At 40.7% G+C, this 24,809-nt stretch overlaps 2 protein-coding genes across 3 annotated transcripts in view; one reads left to right on the top strand and one right to left on the bottom strand.

The window, feature by feature from the left end:
* NLN (neurolysin) overlaps positions 1 to 24,177 on the bottom strand; it is a 95,805-nt gene extending 71,628 nt beyond the window's left edge. Inside the window, exon 1 of the mRNA XM_004016928.6 lies at positions 23,990 to 24,177. Coding sequence (XP_004016977.2) covers positions 23,990 to 24,030 — 41 coding nt within the window. The 5' untranslated portion in view covers positions 24,031 to 24,177. The remainder of the gene's footprint in view (positions 1 to 23,989) is intronic.
* A 101-nt stretch (positions 24,178 to 24,278) lies between these two features.
* The window catches only part of SGTB (small glutamine rich tetratricopeptide repeat co-chaperone beta), a 49,436-nt gene continuing 48,905 nt past the window's right edge, over positions 24,279 to 24,809 (top strand). For both annotated transcript variants that reach the window (XM_004016929.6, XM_042233740.2), the window contains exon 1: positions 24,279 to 24,468. The gene's annotated coding sequence lies outside the window, so the exon portion shown is untranslated. The remainder of the gene's footprint in view (positions 24,469 to 24,809) is intronic.

A 24,809-nucleotide genomic window follows, 5' to 3' on the forward strand; every position in this document is an offset into this window, starting at 1 on the left:
CCTGGTGTGCCACAGTCTATGGGGTTGCAAAGAGTCAGACATGACTTAGTGACTGAACAACAACAACAAGAAGCCCCTAACGAAGTTAAGCATCTGGTATTTGAGCCACTAGTGTTCCAGACAACAGCTTTTTCATTTGCAGACCTTTTAATTTGACCTAGGATCAAACTGTTTTATGAACAGAATGTTCTGGAATTAAATGCCTTAGAATAAGTCATCTTTAACAGCAAACAGAGAATCACATTCTTGGCCAAGACTGTTTCTTTTGATGTTTTTTAGTGGAATTAATGTCCAGAAAGACCATTCCGGCTTGGTTTTTAAGTTTACAAAAAATATAATTAAAATACAAAAAATGGTACTTATATCTCTACTTAGTCCCACTTTCTTTCTCTGAATTTTAAAGAAAGATATGTCCCCTAACCCATGGTCTTCAGCTTTCGAGTCCTGTAATTTTCTCATGTACTGACTACACTGCCTTGTTTATCACTGATTCTTCTATCAAAAGCACTCTGGCAATGTCGCTTTTCTGCTTTCCTAGTCCTTCAACTTTTCTGACCATTTCTTCTTAGTCTCCTTTGCTGGCTTCTCTTTCTGTAACCACTTGAAAAAGTTGGGTGTTTTCCCATGAGTCCATCCAGATGTCAAGATGGGGCTCCAGATCCATAGATATCTCAAATGCAACACGTTCAAAACTTGATCTTTCTTCTGGATTCTCAGTCCCAGTTTACCACTCTTCACCTATGCTCCGAAGCTAGCAAGTGGTCACACATGTGAAGGATGAGTATCATCATCACCCCTAATATTTATTGAAAGTCTATTAGTATGCCAGGCACTATACCAAGAGCTTACATGCATTTTCTTATTCAATCCTCCCAACCAGCCAAGAGGTAGGCATTATTAATACAATTTTCCTGGGCAGAGAGAAATAGTGTGCTTAAGGTCATATAGCTGGTATGGAGCTGGAATTTAAACCCTAATTACAGGGCCCATATTCTTAACTACCATGCTATATTCATGGTGCACCTGAATCTTGGAAAAAAAAATCAGATTTGTCACCATCTGCATCTTCCTGATTTTCCACCCTGATTGTAATGAGGAGAGATGGTGGGTAGCTGAAGCATATACACTGACATCACTTGTCTGATCTCTCTGTACCACTCTCTGAAGGGTTGCTGCCAGGACTGTGGAAGGGTGCTCCACTTCAGCTTTCATCCATCTCTGAGAAACAGCCCAAGCAGGCATGAGCACCTTTTAGTTACCCATGTCTAAAGGACTGTTGTTTTGTTCTGTCGCCCAGGCATATCAGACTCTTTGTGACCCCATGGACTGCAGCATGCCGGGCCTCCCTGTCCCTCACCATCTCCCAGAGTTTGCCCAAGTTCAAGTTCATTGCATCGGTGATACCATCCAGCCATCTCATCCTCTGATGCCCTCTTCTCCTTCTGCCTTCAACCTTTCCGAGCATCAGGGACTTTTCCAGTGACTTGTCTGTTTGCATCAGATGACAAAAACACTGGAGCTTCACCTTCAGCATCAGTCCTTCCAGTGAATATTCGGGGTTGATCTCCCTTAAGATTGACTGGTTTGATCTCCTTGCTGGCTACGGTACTTTCAGGAGTCCTCCAGCACCACAGTTTGAAGGCCTCAAAAGAGTAAAACAACTCAAACTGAGACAAGCTGATGGTGACCCTTTGCACTCAGGCCTCACTTTTTCCAGAGTCCTTTGATTATTCTTAGGTAAGCAAGTATGCCACTTGATGAAGTGTATGCCTAGGAAGTTCCAAATGCTTTCTTAAGGTACTCAGGCAAACCAATAATACACATTTCTTGTAAACAAGGTTCAGTTGAGGCATCCTATGCAACGAATGCTAGTTATTTATTCCCTGGTGATTTCTCAGGTTAAGATACTGACTTGTTACCATCCTCTGTGATTATGTTTCCATTGTAGATTATACCTCCCACTCTCAAAAGGGCTCATTACAAAGGGCTTTTCCATGAAATAAATTAGTTGATTCGCTCATTCCTTTAGGAAATACTGAGATTATGAAGATGAATATGATCACAGTTCCCACCTTTCAGCTTATAGACTCGTGAAGAAGAGACACAGAGATAGATGAGACCATCAGGTAGCAAATTTTATACAAATAAAGCGATGGGGAATTTGTAAGAAAGAACAAGTAATTCTAACTTGGGGAGATTCTTATATTTCTAAGCGTGCACACACACAACCATAGAACTTGGTTTTCCTCTTTCTTTTATATTCTTTGTATAAAATATTATTATTAGCTATCAGTAAACAGCTAATAGAATTTATATAGAATAGCTTGTGCTCAGTCGCTTCAGTCATGTCTGACTCTTTGCAATCCCATAGACTGCAGCTCAACAAGCTCCTCTGTCCATGAGATTTTCCAGGCAAGAATACTAGAGTGGGCTGCCATATCCTCCTCCAAGGGATCTTCCTGTTCCAGGGATCAAACCAGTGTCTCCTACATTGCCAGTGGATTCTTTACCACTGAGCCTCTGGGGAAACCCCTAGAAGAGCTTACTTTTTATTTTGATTAATATTTGTGGAAGGCCTTCTAAGTATATTCTAGGAAATGTTACTCACAGTAGTTACTTATAACTTCTAAATCTTAAGTTTAATGTTTTAGGGTCTATATGTCAACTGCATCTATAAAATCTGAATTCAAAATTTTAAAAATAAATGATACTTTTCCTGAAGAGTGTTTTGGTCTTTTTTCTTTTAGGTTCTGTTAGGAAAAAAGCACAAGTTTATCAATTAAGCTCCTCTACATTACCTGGTGCTGCTGCTAAGTCACTTCAGTCGTGTCTGACTCTGTGCGACCCCACAGACGGCAGCCCACCAGGCTCCCCCATCCCTGGGATTCTCCAGGCAAGAACACTGGAGTGGGTTGCCATTTCCTTTTCCAATGCACGAAAGTGAAAAGTCAAGGTGAAGTCGCTCAGTCGTGTCCGACCCTCAATGACCCCATGGACTGCAGCCTTCCAGGCTTCTCCATCCATGGGATTTTTCCAGGCAAGAGTACTGGAATGGGGTGCCATTGCCTTCTCTGCTACAGTACCTAGTACCTGGTAAATATTTGTTGACTGAATTAAAATCTGTGTGAATACTGAATGTCAGCCACAGGTTAGTTGGAGATCCACTAGGATGGCTGAGTGATCTGTTCTTCCCAGGCCAGGCCAAGAATGAAGAAAACATCCTCCTCATTCCACTAGAAGGTAAGGTCTTTGAGAGTGAAGACCGTATGTATCTTAGTTATCTTTTTACTTTTCAGCAAATGTGGAAGAATGTATCGGCACATAGCATATATGTTGCAACTGTTAAATCAAGTATAAGAAAGCAATAAAAAATCTAAATTAGCCTGCCTTAGAATGATTAGTAAATTCAGCCCTGGACACTAAGTAAATACTGTGATAAAGCAAGCAATCAAGAGAAAGTGCTAGGATAATAAAGTTGCTGAAGAAAAGTAATTAAAATAAGGAATATATCATAAAGATACTTTGAGTCATGGACAGATTATCTACAGGACATGCCGGTATACTTAGTCTTACGATTCAACTGCTCTTGCTTCCACCTGCTGGCATAGGAAAGTAATTTTTAGATTGGGCAGAAAATGTTAAGCAGCTCTAGAAAAAACTGTATGAAAAGTTTGAACTTTCAAAGTACTCTTGAAAAGGTAACACTACACTTCCCATAAACAGCAATTTACAAAAAGGTACACCATGAACTCAGCTATAAACATATACAAAGCAGAATTATCCTAAATATGGAGATATTCCGGTGGTCTTTATTCTGAGTACTTCTAGTAGCTGATAAAGTCAAAAGCATTATCCATTTTCTCTCATTACGCCATCCCATTTTTATATTCACAAACAAAGCACTTAAATTTGATGACTAAAGTGACCAGGGAAGCAATAATGGTTCACTGTGTCTTACACAGTGAAAACATACTATTTGGAAACAGTACCACATATAATCTCAGTGTGTACAATTTCCTCTATCAACAAGGCTTAAGAGTAGACCCAATTATATTATATGAAGGCTCCCCTGGGAATGAAGGATCCACTTTCAACTGTTTCTTAAAATGTTAGGGTTTCTTAAATGTTAGGGACTCATTTAAAAAAAAATGAAAAAAGGTAATTTTATTTTAGATTCTGGAATGTAATGGAAGTAAGTTCTTGTTTCCAAATTTCATTGCAAATAAATGAAAAAAGGACTCTTCAAAGTCATCTTTTCCAAGAAACAGGAATAAAAATAAAAATGTTTGAAAGAAATGGCTTAAGGTCTTATGAAGCACTGTGATACTACAGATGTTTGTAATATTTCTACTTTTGATAAACAGAACTTTAAGAAAAGGTTCCTATCACTAAGTTTATATAGGATGAAATAGAAAAGTGGCAGATTCTGAAAAATAAGAAAAAGAATAGAATAATAGTCAAACTGACTTTCTTCTAGTTTTGTGTGTAGGACAGTGGTTTCCTAATTATAAATTTTAAATGAAGTTATTATAAATGGACATGCAAAGACTTCTTTTCTTAAATCTTTTAATTGGCTTAAGAAAAGCCACCTGAGACTGTGAAGCATCTAGAATAGAGTGCTGGGTCACAAATGAAATCAAGACTGCTTCAATAATTCATTAGTAAAGGGTCTACCACATACACGGAAAAACACAACTCAAAAAGACATTCCATCTTTATTTTTCTCTAGGAGGATGAATAAATTGCTTCTGGCACATTTTATTGGTGTTTGGGGCATACTTTTCAGAATTGAAATCCTTAATAAATTACTCAGCAGAGAGATTTCTCTCCTTAGTACATTATTTAATACTTAGTCTTTTTGGGGGGTCATCTACGCATGGGTTTTGTTGAGTGAACAATGATTTCTAAATCCTCTTCCTAGGCCTGGGTAATAACTAGCTTGCTTTTCTTTTTAAAGACTGGTTCAACCACAAATGAATGTTCATTATTTTCACATGTGGCAATGGTATTGTGGTTATATATTTTTGAAAAAAATTTATCTCAGAGCTATATGAAATACGTATGATTAAAGTAATATTGGGCATATGTTTCAAAATAATTGGAGGATGAAGAGGTACACGAAAAGACTTTGGCTATGAGCTGACATTTAAAAAATTTTTTAATTGGAGGATAATTGTTTTACAATGTGGTGCTGGTTTCTGCTGTGCAACATGAATCAGCTATAAGTGTACATATATCCCCTCCCTCTTAGACCTCCCTCCCACCCCCATCCCACCCGTTCAGGTCATCACAGAACACCAAGCTGAGTTCCCTGTTATATAGCAGCTTCCCAATACCTATCTATTTTGCACATGGTAGCATATATATTTCAATGCCACTCTCAATTTATCCCCCCTCTTCTTCCCCCACTGTGTCCACAAATATGTTCTCTATGTCTGTGTCTGTATTTCTGCCCTGCAAACGGGTTCATCACTACCATTTTTCTATCTAGATTCTATAGACAATGAGCTGACAATTTTAAAGCTATCCTAATTTCATGACTTTTAGTTATGACTGAAAATTTACACACTAAAAAGTAAAAAAAAAAAAAGCTCTAGTTGCTATTCTAAACTCAGACACGTGATTTGAAAAATATGATAACTTAACACTTAAAAACCCACACAAGCTGACAAGCAGATTAAAAGGGATAATAAATGGAGTAAACCTCAAGAGAAAATTAAAGCACACATAAGAAGAAACTAGAGGGACTGCCCAGGTGGTAAAGATTCTTTACCACAATGGTAAAGAATCTGCCTGCCAATGTGGGAGATGCAAGAAATGGGGCGATAATCCTTGGGTGGGGAAGATTCCCTGGAGAAGGAAATGGCAACACGCTTCAGTATTCTTGCTTGGAAAATTCCATGGACAGAGGAACTTGGTGGCATATAGTCCATGGGACCACAGAGAGTCAGACAGGACTGAGTGACTGCGCATACACACACAAGAAGAAACTAGAGCACAAAATATATTTGACCAGTAAATGAAGATTCATAAATTCACAGTTGGAAGGGGCCTAAAAGAATCGGGTGGTTTAAATTCTTATATTCAGAACAAAGCTCAGTGATATTAAGTCAGAAGTAATCATTGCAGATATAGTGAATGTTACATTATAAATGGATTATTAGAGAAGCTTCAAAGGGATACTGCTTTCTAGTGTATCTACAACTTAAGGCTGACAACCTGGAGCACAAGTATTAGATAGCTGGCTTGCTACATCATCGAGTTAATGAATAAGCCTCTAGCTGCTGTCTGGCCACTACCATCAATAAAAACAATGTCAAACATTTACACAGCAGGCACTGCTTTACATATACGAACTCATTTAATCTTTGAACAACACTGTGACAGAGATTCTATTATCTTCATCTTTAGAAATGAAACAGGCACAGAGAGGTCAAATCATTTATCTAAGATCACTCATCCAAGGTAACTCCAGCGTCAATGCTGTTAAATACGTATCAGCAATCTCACCAATCACTCTGGCAATTCGGCCATTTTCTTCAAGTTACCCACAGTTATTAACCTAACACCCAGTACTTTTCTTGATATCCTCCTGTTCTAACTGAGATAGGCAGAGACATAGTCAGAGGACACAGTCCACGTGGCTCTGTGTTGGCCCACGGCATGTTCCAATTATCCTGCTGGTCTGGTCCTTCTTCTAGGGGCAATTCAAACGTCATTTACTTTTGTGAAAGTGAAAGTCACTCAGTTGTGTCCAACTCTTTGCGACCCCATGGATTATGCAGTCCACGGAATTCTCCAGGCCAGAATACTGGAGCGGGTAGCCTTTACTTTCTCCAGGGGATCTTCCCAACCCAGGGATTGAACCCTTGACAGACTATGTGAGAAAGGAAAATAACAAGGATACCTTGTATTTAAGTTACTTCAAGATGATAAAAATGATTTCAAACTCTTAGACTGTCTGTATATCAAAAGTGAAAGTTGCTCAGCTGTGTCTGACTCTTTGCAACCCCATGGACTATACAGTCCATGGAATCCTCCAGGTCAGAATACTGTGAGTGTGTAGTTGAGTGTGTAGTTGTTCCCTTCTCCAGGGCATCTTCCCAACCCTTTAAAGCTACTCTTTAAAGCACAGAAGAGAGGTTCCTCACCAATAAAATATAAAAAAAAATTTATATTTTATAAAAATATTTTATAAATTTTATAAAAAATATTTTATATTTTATAAAATAAAAAATATTTTATATTTTATAAAATATTAAAAAAATGTTCTTAAAACATTTCCTAACAAAGATGAAAGATGAATTGCCAACCTTAGGTTCTTGAGATTTGGAAGTCACACTGAAAGCAAAGGAAAGCACCTACTTGAATATAATATAAAGTCACTTATGTACTTATGAAGTCTCTAATTGTATCCATGCACTGTGCTGTTTTTTTAATCCATTATCTCATTTAGTCATTATTCTACAAAGAAACCAAGGCAGAGAAAGGTTGAGTTAGCCCTACCAGAGGCACACAGCAAAGCAGGAGCAGATCCGGATATGAACCAGGAAATCTCATTCCAGAGTCTGAAATCTTAACCATCAATATTTCCTAAGCTGCCTCTTTTGACCTAAAACAGTTATATTATTTTGTGTAAGCCAAGCTGCTGCTTACCAATAGAATAACAGAGTTTCAGAATTGGAGGTCACCTAGACTCAATCTTTCTATAGCAGCCCCACAAGCCTTGGTGAAATGAGGGTGAGGGGAGAGAGAGAGTCTAAGATGACCATGTTGGTTTTGCCTGGATGCGAGTGATAGCTAGAGAGTTCAGGAAAAGTAGAGTTCCTTTCCTTTTCTTTTTCTGGGGGAGACTGAGAAGGTTGGGGATGTGGGAGGTTCACTGACATTCCATTTTAGACATACTAAGTTAGTAATGCGGGTGAGATACCCATATAGAGATGCGGAGTGTGCATTTGGAGCTCAGGGCAAAGTGACCACAGAGCTAGCTGCTAAAGATAAAAGATGAATAAGGCCTCAGGGACCTCACTGGCTAATGTGGCAGAAAAACATATTGGAATGAATGTAGCATGTACTCATTGATCAGACGTGTATCAGGCACAGATAACAACAATACAGTAAAAATGAAATTATAGAATTACATACAAGATGGACAGAAAACCAATACTCAACTCAGACTGGGGACTCAGAGCAAGCTTCTTGGGGAGGGGGCATGGGTAGGAATTATCCAGAAAAGGATGGGATGGCATGTGTGAAGAAACATAGAATAGAGAATAGAGCAAGCCTAGAATAGAAAATAGGATTAGCAAAGGCTCATTTTCAATCACTGGTTTAGCACATTATAAGAACTACAATCCATTTAGAAGTTAGAAATGGGAATTAGAAATGAGGTTGGAGAGGCTGATAGGCAAGATTTATGTCATGCTGGAGACTTTAAACTTTGTATCAAAGGCAATGGGAAGCCTTGAGTGGGAAGGTAAGATCTTTTTTTATTTTTTATTGAAGTATAGTTGATTTGCAATTATGTGTTAGTTTCTGGTATATAGTAACATTATTTAGTTGCATATATATTTTTCTTCATTATGGTGTATTACAGAATATTGAAGATATTAATAGTTCCCTGTGCGGAGAAGGCAATGGCACCCCATTCCAGTACTCTTGCCTGGAAAATCCCATGGACGGAGGAGCCTGGAAGGCTGCAGTCCACGGGGTTGCTAAGAGTCGGACAAGACTGAGCGACTTCACTTTCACTTTTCACTTTCATGCATTGGAGAAGGAAATGGCAACCCGCTCCAGTGTTCTTGCCTGGAGAATCCCAGGGACGGGGGAGCCTGATGGGCTGCCGTCTATGGGGTTGCACAGAGTCGGACACAACTGAACGACTTAGCAGCAGCAGCAGCAGCAGTGCTATACAACAGGACCTTGTTGGTTATCCATTCTATATAAGAGCTTGCATCTGCTGATCCCAAACTCCCATTCCTCCCCTCTCCCACGCCACTCCCTCTTGGCAATCACAAGTCTGTTCTCCATGTCTGTGAGTCTGTCTCTGTTTTGTAGATAAGTTCATTTCTGTCATATTCTAGATTTCACATATAAGTGATACCATTGGTATTTGTCTCTTTCTGACTTACTTCACTTAGTTTGAAGGTTGGACCTCTAGGTCCATCCATGTAGCTGTATATGGCATTATTTTATTCTTTTTATGGCTGAGTAATGTTCCATTGTATATATGTAGCACATCTTATTTTTTATCCATTCATCTGTTGATGGACATTTAGAGATGAATGGATTAAAAAAATGTGTACATACACAAAAAGACGTGTAGATACAATGGAATTATCACTCAGGTTGTTTCCATGTCTTGGTTATTGTAAACAGTGCTGCTGTGAGCACAAGTGTGCATGTATAAGACCTGTATTTTAGCTAGGTGCTCTATCAGCTGTGGGAACTGTGGAAGGTCCATTTTAGGAGGCAAAGGAGAACCAGTTAGGAGGCTTCAGTCCAGATAAACAACTAAGTTAAAGTGGTAGTAGCAGTAGAAAAGGAAACAGTGGGTTCAAGAAATATTCCAGAGGTAAAACTGGCAGGACTTTGTGAAAGACAGGATGTCATAGTCCCTAGTTTAGGTGGGTTTGGTGGGGACAGAAGCAAATGAACATAGCAAATTTACCCTTGAAAACAGAAAATACAAGGTCAGGTTTGGGGAAACATTACTAGGTAAGCTTCAGAAATGTTGATTTTTAAGTGCCTATGAGATACGCCATGGTGTTAAAGCGTGGTGATCTGGCAATTGGAAATACGAACCTAAAGGCAAGGAGAGGGGTTCAGGTGGGTGACACAACCACAGATGTCCTTAGACGTACAAATCTTCGAGTGGACCGGGGCCTCTCAGGACAGTATGTAGATAAGAACACTGGGGAAGTCTGGAAAAAGTAGGGTAAGGAAAAGGACATACCTGGTGGGTTGAGGGCATGTTTCAGATGGAACTGTGTGTGGGAGAGACTCCAGCATGTATGTCTGCTCAAGGAAAGGTGTCCGAAAAGAGATTTACAGCAGAGGAAGACTAGAGTTTGAGAGGCAAGTGTCAGGAAAATAAAGCTTGAAAGAAATTTGAGGAATGTTCATAACAGAATAAAATTAGGAATTTGTCTCTCTGCAAATCAAGAAAGAATGTGTGGCCAGCAGTGTTGATATTACACGGAGACTGAGCAGAGGCAGGACTGAAAGGTCTGCCCTGCATTTGGCGACTAACACCCCAGACTTAGAGTGTCATCTGATTAGCAGTTCCTTCCTCTCCCGTTCTTCGGCAGCCACATCAAGCGGCTGATTCACACTGAAACTGAAAAACAAGTCAAGGTTCTAAGTTTTTCCCATGGGCTGCTCTTACATCATCCTGCTCTCATACTGATGATGGGTTTAGCTTATATATAAGATTTCATCTTGGATACTACTAAGACTCTCCTCTTTAGAATGGTGTCCCAGGGAGTTGAGATCCTCAGGAATTCTAAGCGTTCACTACTAAGGTTTCACTAGTAGGTCTTTATATCCTGTTCCCAGTCACTGATAAAGCATTTGCAACTTTCAATATCCATGAATATACACAGCCCTTAAATTACAATGGCTAGATTTAAGATTTTTTGACTTATGATGGTGTGAAAAGCATTCCATAGAAACCATTCTTCAAACTCGGAATATTTACCTTTTGTCAGGCCAGCACTACATGGGATGATGCTGTCATGGAGCTGGGCAGTAGGCTGCATCCTCCAGTCAGGCATGTGATCACAAGGGTAAACAACCATAACACTTGCAATCATTCTATACCCACACATTTCTGGTTTTCACCTTCAGGACAGTATTCAGTAGATTATACGAGACATTCAACACTTGATTATAAAACAGGCTTGCACTAATCTAAGTGCTCTGAAAATGTTTAAGGTAGGCTAGGATGACGTGATCATGTTTGGTAGATTAGGTGTATTAAAAGGATTCTGACTTTTCAACTTACTACTATGCATTCATCACGACGTGACCCTGCCATGAGTTGAAGAAGGTCATAGACAGTTCTTAATTATCCCCGTCTTTAGAACTACTTTTTCTACCTTGAATGGCAGGGAGAAAATTATAAGTTACTATGTACCCATGGTATCAACCACTGTGCCAGATGCTCTCATCTGCATTAGTTCCTGCACACCTTACAAAAATTATGAGAGGTAGTAAATGTTATCTTTATTTCAGGACTGAAGAAACTGAGGCTTTGTGAGATTATACAAGCATCTAAAACCATGGCCTGGATGGTCACGCCATCCATGCTGACCACCTCCAAAGCCATGCTGTTTGCACATTCTCTTTTCCTTTTTTTTTTTTTTTTAAGGGGTGTAAATCTCTACACACTGAACTTTGTTCTTTTTTCCAGCTTTACTGAGCTATAATTCCCATATAACACAGTATAAGTTTAAGGTGTAGCAACATTCTTTTTCTTGGAGTCATTTCATTAGTTTTTAGCATGTTTGCCTTGGATATTCAACTTACTTCAATGTGTCTGTTCCTAAATTCTGGCAAATAGTCTTAGGGGAAGGGAACTCCCTCTCCCAGTCCTCCTATGTCCAGATCCTACCTTCAAGGACCAATTATGACTTTGCCACTTTCTTTTATCCCGAAAGAAATCTCACCTTCCCTTGAACTCCCATATCAACTTTTCTATTACTCTCCAGGGCACTTATCACCCGCTATCTTGGATTCTAATTATTTATGTATGTGCCTTATCACCCTGACTAGTCTGTATTGCCTTGACCTTTGCAGTTCAGTTCAGTTCAGTTCAGTCCCTCAACTGTGTCTGACTCTTTGCGACCCCATTGACTGCAGCATGTCAGGCCTCCCTGTCCATCACCGACTCCTGGAGTTTACTCAAGCTCATGTCCATTGAGTCCGTGATGCCATCTGACCATCCCATCCTTTGTCGTCCCCTTCTCCTCTCGTCTTCAATTTTTCCCCGCATCAGGGTCTCTTCAAATGAGACAGTTCTTCGAATCAGGTGGCCAAAATATTGGAGTTTCAGCTTCAGCATCAGTCCTTCCAATGAATATTCAGGACTGATCTCCTTTAGGATGGACTGGTAGGATCTCCTTGCAGTTCAAGGGACTCTCAAGAGTCTTCTCCAACACCACAGTTCAAAAGCATCAGTTCTTCGGTGCTCAGCTTTCTTTGTAGTCCAACTCTCACATCCATGGATGACTACTGGAAAAACCATAGCTTTGACTAGACAGACCTTTGTTGGCAAAGTAATGTCTCTGCTTTTTAATATGCTGTCTAGGTTGATCATAACTTGGCCTTTTAAGAAAGATCAGAATAAGAAATAGCCCATAAAAATCTACTTATACACACACATACTACATACATTATACTATGTAGTATTCACTGCATTTACACAATTTTCCCTATATCATGCACATTTCACCACATGAAAATTATATCTCACAAACAGTACCAGGAAAAACTCTGTTCCTGATCATTTTTAATGGTATGTTTTCCCTTTGCCTTTATTGCCAGAAAGCTCACATTACAATTCTGAACCCAGTTAGAACTAGACTGACCCTAATGTTTAATTTTTTTTGCCTAATATTCTTTTCCCTTTATTAATCTTAAGGTGTATTTTTTAGGCAAGCGATCATGAAATAAATATGATAAAGAGAGGGGTACAGAGTAAATTTCAACAAGCAAATACAATCTAAGTCCTTTGCAAATCGGATCTAAGTTTGTTACATCTACATTCCTCTTGGTATGTAGCACAGTCCCTGGCACAGAGTAACTGCATTCAGGTAATATTTGTGGCATGAGAGAATGAAGGTTTGAAAGTTATACATAGGTTTCAATCGACCACATTCTACTATGTATCTCTTCTGTAACTTTATAATTTTTCAATGTCATTAAAAACATTTTTGATGAGCTGCTAAACCCCTTACTGAGCAGCCTTGGGTCCTTTTTGCCATTCCAAGAAAGTGTGTTCTGTTCTCACTTCCCTTTGGCTACGTCTGTGCAGTTATGAGAGCACAGCACTGAACGCACGGGGTCTAGATCCAGTAGGGCAGGAATGAGGTGGGTTCCGGGGTACGGATCCACACCATGTCTTCTCTGCATTCTTCTGGGTACTTCTTCCACCAGCTAGGGCAAGCTGCATGTTATTACCTTCTTGGTCTGAACAACAAGTAAGTATTTTGGCTTTTCTCTGGATTATGCTCTGCTTAATGTCATGAGTTTCCCCAGGCCCAAGCAGCTCCCAGGTCATACAAGTCCAGAGAGTCTGGTTTCCCTGCCCTGGGCTGGTCCAGACCCACTCACGAGAAGTTCACTTTCTGTTCCTTCTCAGGTGGGTTGCTTCTGAGCCAGTACTTCAGAGCCTGGCACTGTCTTCAACTTCTTCCATATCCAGGTTGACACATGTAGAATAAGCTTTGCTATTACTACATTAATGTATATTAACATATATTGTGTGCTCCGTTGCTTAGCGGTGTCTGACTCTTTGCGACACTATGCTCCCACCAGGCTCCTCTATTCATGGGATTTTCCAGGAAAGAATACTGGAGTGGGTTGCCATTTCTTCCTCCAGGGAACCTTCCCAGCCCAGGGACCAAAGCTGTTTCTCCCGCATCTCCTGCACTGGCAGGCAGATTCTTTACCACTGAGCCACCAGAGAAGCCCATATTAATATATACAGTATTCATTAATTAGACTATTACTGTACAGATTCACCAACTGGGTTTGTAAGGCACAAAGTCACGATTTGAATGTCCCCTGTGGTGACAAGGAAATACGACAAAGATCATCTCTTTTAATGTGTAGCTTCTTTTCTGCCTCATAGTCAACTGGTATACGCTCAAAATTCCTATGAGTCTGTTGGTCAGGTTAGCTTCCTGCTACATATTACTCTACACTGTAATTTTTTATTACACAACTAGATAATAGAAATTTCCCCTGGCAACTTTTTTTGTTTTGCATAAAGAAATTCACAATGAGCTATTTCATAAAGAGTTTGAAATATTTATTTTCTAGTGAAAGTTATAACTCACTGTCAATATAAAAATGCCAAGTCTAGGCCTATATTCCTTAGATATCAGGAATAAATGCTGAATTTTAAGTTATTATCACTGATGACATATTTTCATCCACCCGTTCACTAAATATATTTTTTAAAGCAACTACTCTGGGAACACCATGAATTCTCTGGCTAAAACACTGAGCAAGAGAAGCCAGGAGAGCTAAGTCATGGTCAGACTGTATAGGGCTTTATAAACCATATGAATGAGTTTTGATTTTATCCTAAGACTCATGCCAATCAAAGAAGATTTTTAAGAGTGTGATGCACCACATTTGCATTTCACAAAGATCTCGGTTTTCATAAGGAAAGTACATAAGCAGGAAGCAAAAACTGCGGCTAAGACTGACGATGAAGATTTGGATTATAGCAGTGACACCTCAAATGAAGAAGAGAAAGAATGTGAAGACTTGAGAGTTGATAGGAAAGTTAAGACAGAAAAAGGCGAGGAACAAGTCTTTTGATTTGGGCAACTGGTGACATTCATTGAGACAGAGGACAATGGCCAAAGAGAGGATTTATAGGAATGTTGTAAATACAGTTTAGGATAAGGTGGCATTGAGGTTAAATAATAACATAACAGATACTCAATAAATATTTGTAAAATGAAAAAATGACTGAATATGAGACCTCTAAAAAAGCTGTCCAATTTGTAGTTGGAATTTAATATCATTCATCTTCTCTTTTACTTAAATAGTTGAGTTTCTTTATGTTGTGCCTTGGCAGAAAATTCCTATTAGAATCTGAATGCTGTATAAATGTATAATTTTCAGTGTTAGAATGATAAGATCCGACAATGTAGCTTTATAGTATATATGTCATCCATTGTGGCAAGCAAGTGTTACCTGAAACCTGTGACTATTTCAGTCCCCATAGCTCTGCCTACAATGTGAGGCACAAAAAGAATTTTCTCTTGGTCTTCATGACAAATAAGATTAGGTATCAAAGATACCAGCTATGTGCAGTGAGAAATACGAGACTATCCTTTTGAACGCTAAGCAGGAGGTATAGAACATCTCAGAGTAGGTGGAAAAGGACAGGGTCTTTGAAAGTAAGCTATGGTAAATCAGAAACTCATATTTAGTAAGCTGGCCTTTCTCTTATACTTACTATAGTTTCTATGTTGATTTCCTTTTTGGTTCAATTAATAATTAGAAAAAGTCTTTCCAAAAAAAAAAAAAAAGTCAGTCTTCATGACACAGAAAGGGTTTAACTGTGCAAAATGAAACATAAGAGTACTATAAGAAATGTAGGTGATCTAAAACACTTACAGTCTTGGAGTAGGATAGGGCTTTCCAGGCATGAGACCAAGGCGGAAGTCATAAAGGAAAAAAAGACTGATATGTCTTATTACAGTAAAAATGTAAACTTCTATAGGGCAGAAAAGCAAAAAGCAGTAACAGTCCACCCCAAAATTTAAAGACAAAAAAACTGCAACATCTAGAAGGGCCCTTACAAATTAATAATCTCAATTAAAACCCCCCAAAACACAACTAGGCAATTCATAAAATAAAAGTAATACCTACTATTTATTGGGCTTTTGTGTGCCAGTGTGGTAGACTAATTGCTAAAACGGCCCCATCCCTCTACATATTTATGCCTTCCTATAATTTGAATCTGCTGTTCCCTCCCATCAAAAGTCAGGATCTATTTTCCCATTTCTTGAATCTGAGATGGCCTTATGACTTGCTTTAGACAGTCCAGTAAACTGTGGCAGCTGAGAGAATTCCAGTTCTAACCCTAGGACTCAGGAGGTGTTCAAAGCCTTTGACTGCGTGGATCACAATAAACTATAGAAAATTCTGAAAGAGATGAGAATGCCAGACCACCTGACCTGCCTCTTGAGAAACTGTATGCAAGTCAGGAAGCAATAGTTAGAACTGGACATGGAACAACAGACTGGTTCCAATTAGGAAAAGGAGTACGTCAAGGCTGTATATTGTCACCCTACTTATTTAACTTATACGTAGAGTACATCATGAGAAACGCTGGGCTGGAGGAAGCACAATCTGGAATCAAGATTGCTGGGAGAAATATCAATAACCTCAGATATGCAGATGACACCACCCTTATGGCAGAAAGTGAAGAAGAACTAAAGAGCCTCTTAATGAAAGTGAAAGATGAGAGTGAAAAAGTTGGCTTAAAGCTCAACATTCAGAAAACAAAGATCACGGCATCCAGTTCCATTACTTCATGGGAAATAGATGGGGAAACAGTGGAAAAAGTGGTTGACTATATTTTTGGGGGCTCCAAAATCACTGCAGATGGTGATTGCAGCCATGAAATTAAAAGATGTTTACTTCTTGGAAGGAAAGTTATGACCAACCTAGACAGCACATTAAAAAGCAGAGACATTACGTTATCAATAAAGGACCATCTAGTCAAGGCTATGGTTTTTCCAGTGGTCATGTATGGATGTGAGAGTTGGGCTGTGAAGAAAGCTGAGCCCCAAAGAATTGATGCTTTTGAACTGTGGTGTTGGAGAAGACTCTTGAGAGTCCCTTGAACTGCAAGGAGATCCAACCAGTCCATCCTAAAGCAGATCAGACCTGGGTGTTCATTGGAAGGACTGATGTTGAAGCTGAAACTCCAATACTTTGGCCACCTGATGCAAAGACCTGACTCACTGGAAAGGACCCTGATGCTGGGAAAGATTGAGGGCAGGAGGAGAAGGGGATGACAGAGGATGGGATGGTTGGATGGCATCACCAACTTGATGGACATGGGTTTGGGTGGACTCTGGTAGTTGGTGGACAGGGAGGCCTGGTGTGCTGCGGTTCATGGGGTTGCAAAGAGTCGGACATGACTGAGTAACTGAACTGAACTGAACTGGTGCTCATGGAAGCCTGCCCTGACATGAGAGCAAGCCAGTTAGCCTCCTGGAGGATGAGAGATAATGTGGCAGAGAACCAAGTGGCCTCAGCTTTGGCCACCCTAGATCCCCAAACATGTTAGAGATCTCGCCCAAGATCAGCAGAACTGCCTACACAACCCATGGCTAACTCGAGGTGCAGAATGAGCCCAGTCAGGGCCAGAAAAACTGCCCAACAAACATATAGATATGTCAGAAAAAGAAACATTTATCCTTGTACTCCACTGAGATTTGTTATATGCATTATTGGAGCCATAGTAATGAATTTAGCGGGACAATGCTCAAAGCGCTCTACGTGTATTATCTCTCAATCTGAAAAGGTGATGTGAGTTAACAGAAAATAGATGCATATTGTTCTCTGGCCCTGGTTCCTGACACAGAGCTCCTAAAACACTTGTAAATCCCTAAGCTGGTAAGAGCTTCTTTTGTTCTAATAGTCCATCTCCGACCCTGGTTCCTGATACAAGGCTCCTGAAGCCCTGGAGTCTTTTGTTCTGATGAAAGGACTCTGGGTGGGCTCTGGGATGATCCTAGAAAGACCAAGCCATGATTTAAAGCTTGGCATTTTCAGCTCCAGCCCCCACTCTCTTGAGAAGGGAGAAGGACTGAAAAATGGAGTTAGTGATTGATCATGCCTACCTGACAAAGATGCCGTAAAACCCCTTCGGAGAGCTTCCACGAGTGAACACATCCACAATGGGAGGGGAACACATCCCAACTCCAAGGGGACGGAACCTCTTGTGCTTGGGAGACCTTGCTCTATGCATCTCCTTCTCTGGTCTCATCTGTATCCTGAAAATATCCTTTCATAAAGTGGTAAATGTGTTTTCCTGAATTCTGTGAAATGCTCTAGCGAATTAATAAAGCCCAAGGAGAAGGTTGTGGGAAGCTCAGATTTATAGCCCCATGGGTCAGAAGCAGAGGTGGCAACATGGGCGTGCAACTACCTTCTGAGGAGGGTGGGAGCAGTCTTGTGGGACTGGGTCCTTGAGCTGTGGAATCTGATGCCATCTCCAGGTAGAAAGGGGCAGAACTGAGTTAAATTCCTGGATACCTAGTTGGTATAAAAGAATTGCTTGTTGTGGTAAAACACCTCCACACACATCACGACCAGAAGTGTTGGGAGTGAACTGTTCTGTGTGAGTAGTAAAGGAGACTGTCAGCAGAAGGGAGAACTAGGTCTTCTAGTCCAGGTGAGGACAATTTCCCCCTCTCGTCTCATCCCCCACCCTCCTATCTGAAATGTATTCCATTCTAGGCACAATGGCCTCTTTACTTTTTCAAATATAGTATTTGAGGCACAGAATCACCTTCTCAGTGAGCCCTTTTCAGTCATCTCTGTAATTTTGGGATGCCCTGTTTCTGGCTTTACTCTTGCTCTTAAAAAAAAAAAATTATCTATTTATTCATTCATTGCTGCACGTGGGCTTTCTCCGGTCGTGGCCAGCGAGGGCTACCCTTTGTTGCAGGGTGCAGGCTTCTCACTGCAGTGGCTTCTGGCTTCTCTTGTGGAGCACAGGCTCTAGAGCGTGGGCTCAGCAGTTGTGGCAGACGGGCTTAGTTGCTCCATGGCACGTGGGCTCTTTCCGGACCAGGAATTGAACCCATATCCCCTGCATTGGCAGGCACACTCCCAACCAATGGACCACCAGGGAAGTCCCTACTCTTGTTCTTGGCACAATTCCCCATCTAACACACTCTATATATTTTCCTTAGTAATCTCTTCTGCAAAGGTAAGCTCCATGAACACAAGGTATTTTGGCTGCTGTGTTCATTGTTGTATCCTTAGACTGGAATCCTATCGGGCACACATTAGATGCTCAGTAAATATTTGGTGAGTGAAGAAACCAGCCAATCAATTCCCAATTAAGAGATGAGGAAATAAACACAGAGAAGTTAAGCAACTTTGCCTGAGATCACAGTGCTAGTGAGCGGCAGAGCCAGCATACAAATTGAAGCAAATTGGCTCCAGATGACTATAGACTGTATAATCTAGTCTAGACTGCCTGGCCACAGGCATTCCTAATGCAGAGGCTTATGGATATATTGTACAATATGCACTCAATAAACATCAGTTTCCTTGGTTCTTCAGGTTTTAATCTAGGTGCTTCTCCTTATGGAAGTTCTGCGTGTCGTGTGTTAGTTGCTCAGTCATGTCTGACTTTCTGCGAACCCACGCAGGTGGGCTGCCTCTTCTTCGCCCAGGGAGCCTCCCCACGTGCTGTGCACGTGGCTTCCAGGCCTGGGCGCCAAGCGCTTTCTTGGAGGTCTTTCCCATGGACTGTAGCCTGCCAGGCTCCTCTGTCCATGAGATTCTCCAGGCAGGAATACTGGAGTGGGTTGCCATTTCCTTCTCCAGGGAAGTTCTGTGCTTTGTCTTAATCAAAGAGGTGACAGAACAAAAACAACAAAGATCAAAATAAATCTTTCAACTTTTAAAAATCCATTTTTATAAATAATTTCAGTCTAGCCTTTGAGAATTGTTAACTACTAACCTTTCCTTTTATTAGTTAATTTTTCTTTTTCTAGCACCATTGCTCTAAAAATTTGGGGCATATATATACTGGATTTGGGGGGAGAACCTCAATTTTATTTAATTATAGTCAGATACATAAATATTGTTTAAGTTATGGATGGCTGTAATTTAATTTGTTTGACTTTCTAAGATTTCCCATATGAATAAATTCTCGCATCAGAAAGCAAACAACTTTTATAATAAGTTTCCACTTATCAAACTGGTAAGGATAAAAAATACTAAAATGCTCAGTGTTAGTAAAGGTGTAGGAAACTAACATTGCACAGTCTGCTGAGAAAAGCATACTTTGGTAGAAATATTTTGGAGGAGAATATGTAGCAAGCAACAGAAGTCTGAAGGATATGCATACCGTTTGATGTTCAAGTTCTATCATTAAGAACTCTTGCTATGGAAATAATTAAGGACTTAAAAATCTGGTAGCTAGAATGTTGATCTTAGTACTTTCACTCATAGTAGAAAGTTGGAAATAGTTGATATGTCCAAAAAACAAGGTTTATTGGATTACCAAACCTCCCACAAATGAACTGCATCATAGGTATTTGTATTATGGAATGATGTTTATATTACAGAAAGATTATAGAATAAGTCTTATATTTGTAAAAAATATGTCTCTTTACAAAAAATATTTTAGAAGCTATTAATGACTGGCTCTTCTGGATAGGTGAATTGTGTATATTTTCTTTTGCTTATCAATAGATGGTTAGGTTAGATAGCATCACTGACTCAATAGACCTGAATTTAAGCAAACTCCAGGAGATGGTGAAGGACAGGGGAGCCTGGTGTGCTACAAAGAGCCAGATATGACTTAGTGACTGAACAACAACTACTACAGGGAATATGTATTGCTATCATAATTTTACAAATCAAGGTTCTTTGTTTAACAGAAAGATGAAATTAGCGCTATCATAGCTATGATTTGGACTAAGCACTGTTGAATCATTTCTCTCATTTCTCTGACCATCCCAACCATCCCTTACTTTATAATATACATCAGATTTTGCGTGGCTCACATGCTGTGTTTGCAATTTGGCCTCCATGAGGGGAAATTCTCCTGGTTTAATTGCAATGGCAACAAGAGCAAACAACAAGAAATCTCCGACATCATTTAACCTACTCCTTTTCATTTTACAAAATAAGAAATTTAAGAGAAATCTGAGAAACTGGGTGATTTAATTAAGGTCACAAAGTTAGATGAACAGCAACTACAATTCAATCTCCAGATTCCCAGGGTACTTATTCCCAAGAAATTGGCTAAATACCCCAATCAATGATCCTGGCTGCCACGCTGGCTTCGGGAAGGGGTCTATAGTAACTCTGCCTTCAGGAAAACCCAAAAGATATCATAAACCAGTTACCTAGTTACTCATGTAACACTAAAATGAATTCCCAAGTGTCAGAAGGAACAGGAAAGTGATTAGGAGTACACAGACGGCCTTCCATGCGGTCAAGTACTTACTCTTTCAGGAAGATACAGGTTTTGAAACAGAGATTCTGTTAGTAAGTCACTCTTAAGAGCATGGGGTTGATGACTACTGGATCATTGTAGAGTACACTGATTAACTGCAATATATGCCCTTGAGTAACAAAAAAGTTGATATATTCATGGCAGATTGCTAGCTCCTAAAAAAGTAACAACTGTATGGTTTTTAATGTTTATTTCCTTCCACGCATAAACAAAGAATCTGCATAACACCTATCAGTGGTTCTCAAAATGTGGTCTGCATTCCTGGATGAGCATATGAGCAGTAGTTCTTGAGACCATTTTAAGGAGTACATGAGGTTGAAAGAATTTCATAAAAATACTAAGACATTCTCTACATTTTCACTTGGTTGACATCTGCACTGATGGCGAAAAGCAAAGGTAGATAAAACTTTAGGCACCTTAGAACATTAGAAAGATATGTGTAACACAGTGAGCCACAATTTTCAAAATGGTAAGTGTCTGATATTACAAAATCATGCATAGGTTAAAGATTCATTCAAATTGTAAGACAGACCCATGGATTTTAATGTAACAGTAAAAAAGGTACATTGATAGTTTCATATTTCACATTGCAACCATCCTTCAAAAACTACCACTTGTCAAACTCTGATGTGATATCAAAGAATATCCATGATTATCTTAAAAAGTCTATTAAAATACTTCTCTTTTTACAACTACACATGACGGGTGGGATTTTCTCAATTTTCTTAAACCAAAAAAACCAGTACAACAGAAAAAATGTGGAAAGAAGCAGATATAAGAATCCAGCCATCTTCTATTAAGTCATACATTTGTTTTGCAAAAGTATAAAACAGTGCCACTCCTTGGATGGTTCTCTTTTTTTTGAAAAAAAAAAAAAAAAAGCAAAACAGAAAGTAAGTGTTGATGAAGATGCAAAAAACTAGAACTCTTATGCTTTGCCAAAGGAGTGTAAAATGTATACTGTATAGTATAGTACAGTATAGTATACTGTAAAATGTATACAGTATAGCTGCTGTGGAAAATAGTATGCTGGTTCCTCAAAAATTAAACATAAAATTACCATCTGATTCAGTAATCCCCCTTCTAGGCACATATCCTGGAGAACTGAAAGTACACACTGAAACAGATATGTGTACACCAATGATCACAGCAGCATTATTCAAAATAGCCGAAAAGTAGAAACAACCCAATGTCCATGGATGGACAACTGGACAAATGTGGTATATCCGTACTACAGAATAATATTCTGCCTTAAAAAGGAGGGATATTCTGACACATGGATGAAGTTTAAAGACACACTGCTGAGTGAAATAAGCCAGTCACAGAAGAACACATATTCTAAGATTCCACTAGTATGAAGAACCTAAAATTGCTGAGTGAAATAAGCCAGTCACAGAAGAACACATATTCTAAGATTCCACTAGTATGAAGAACCTAAAATAGTCACATTCAAAGACAGAGAGAGAATAGTGATTACCAGAGACTAGAAGAGGGGATAATGAAAAGTTATTGTTTAATGCCCATGCAGAGTTTCAGTTTGGAATAATAAAAACGCTCTGGAGATGAATAGTGGCGATGGTTAGGTAACAATGTGAATGCACTTAACGCCACTGAATTATGCACTTAAAGATGATTAAAATGGTAAATTTTATTTATCTTTTACCACACACACACACACAAACCCAGGAAAAAAATCCACAATGTCACCCTTCTCAGTGATTTTTTTAGGAAAACATTTTGGAAAATAGTCATTTTTCATTAAAAATCTTAGGCATGTAACAAATGTAATACTGTTTAAAAAGAACTAATAAATACTTTTAAATCTCCCTGGTTTCATTTCTAATACAGTAAATATGGAAAGATATAACCCATATAAACAGAAGTTCTTAGGTCCTCAGTAATTTTTGAGTGGTAAAGAGATCCTCAGACTAAAAAGTTTGAGAATTACTGTCTTATATGAAATTTATTCTTTCTTCTTACACCTGTGTTACATTTCCTCATTTGCTGGTATAGCTTCATTTGACAGCTCTACCACCTACAGCCTGCAGACTAAAAGGACAGCTTGAAATATAGCCAAAATCATCACATGAACTCTTTATGATTATTTTAAGGTTCCCAATGCACCAAAACTATAAAGACTGATCAGCATAAGATGAGTGGCAACGTACAGCAGAAAACTGTTAAAAAGCTTACATGCTGATTGCTATGTTCTAAAGTGGTTTTATAAGGATCTTCCTTTTTCTGTTGGTTCTTCATTCGGATTTTCAGTTGAAAGCTAGATTTGGGAATGCGGGTGATAGTCGCATTGTTTCTGAAAACCACTCCATCCGTCGCAGCGGGAAAAAGAATTTCATTCTCTCACTCACCATCTTGCTACTAGTCTATTGCAGAGGGGTGTGGTTAGGCGCTAAGTAATCTATCCAAAACAGCGCTGAAGCTGCCCCTAACCGTGTCCAAGCAATCTTTTCCTCCATTTTGGGCCATGTCAATTAGCCCCGGCAAGAAGCAGAATGTTTTATACGGAAGAAGTAAATGAAAAGAAAATTAGAAAGCATGGACAGAAATAAGCAGCAAAATCATAGCGATTCCATTTTGCGTGGATGTTAAACGATCTGTGTGCCAACGATGCACACGAGGAGTAAATGAGAATTGTTATCTGAGTCTACAGCTGCCCTCACTTCTAACGACAGGTCTGCAGTTCCGGATGGGGGCGAAAGTCCAACGATTTTATCCCGATCATCTTTCTGCACTCCTTCGGGCCGGGCCTCTGATCAATCTGACTGCTTGCAGTCGAGGCAGTCCCAAACAAAGGGAATGGATGCCCTCCCGAGGGAGCACAGGAAGGAAAGGTGGCCCCACGTTCCCACGCCAGGTGTCCCTTGGGGTAGACCAAGAGGGCGGTGGGGAGGGAAGGTTCCAAGAGCGTCGTAGGGGTGCTGTTGGGAAAGGCTGGGCCCGGGGCGCCTGGCACTGACCAGGCAGAAGACCCCCGCCCACGGTCAAGGTTAACCCGCGCACGGGAGGTACCTGTGGAGGCCTCGCACAGCCAAAAGGCACTGGACGATCATGGGAGAGCCGGGAGGCGACGGGCTGCGGGCGCGTTGTCCTCCGGTCTGGGGGTGGGGGTGGCGGGGCGCCGGGAAGCGGTGCGGTGGCCTAGCGCAGGAGGCAACCGTGGCGGCGGCGGCCAGCTGGGCCTGAACCCTCCCACGTGCGGCAGCCCCACGCTGGCGCCCACTTCAGCCCCGCCCCGGCCCCGCCCCGGCCCCGCCCCATGCGTCTCGCACCGCCCCGGGGGCGGTTCTGGCGAGACGGCGGCCCGGAGCCAAGCGCAGCGAGGAGTGGGCTGAGGGGCGGCGGCGGTCTGGGAGCAGGGGAAGTTTGGGCCACCTCCGGCTGCGGTGCTGCGCTCCCGAGCCAGGCTGAAGCCCGGAGAACCAGGGGGCAAGTGGACACACTTACGGACGCTCTCGGGCCGCTGCCACCGTTTCGCATCCTCTTCCCTGGTAAGGGGCTTCTGTCTGGGGAAGGGTGCGTCTCCCGCCGCCCCAGTCCGGGCCTGCACGGCTCACCCGCAGCAAACGCTGTTGAGGCTAAGGCGAGGCCTGGGTAACGAAGGGAGGGAGAAGGAGGTCGATGTGCTCCGGGAAGAGGAATGGGGAGAAGCCTGGAGGAGGTTGGACTTCATTTTTGCCTCGCGTCCCCTCTCCCCCTCCCCGTTCTTTTTGCACCCTTCTGCCCTGGGTCCTAGGACTTGCAGCCCCGTGGCCTATAGGCTGGGCTCTCTTTTAAAATAAGCACCGAGCAGTAAACGTCCTCGCGGTGGGTACCACACCCTGGCTTTGAA

The sequence above is a fragment of the Ovis aries genome, chromosome 16, assembly GCF_016772045.2.
Source record: "Ovis aries strain OAR_USU_Benz2616 breed Rambouillet chromosome 16, ARS-UI_Ramb_v3.0, whole genome shotgun sequence".
In the NCBI taxonomy this organism is placed as follows: domain Eukaryota; kingdom Metazoa; phylum Chordata; class Mammalia; order Artiodactyla; family Bovidae; genus Ovis; species Ovis aries.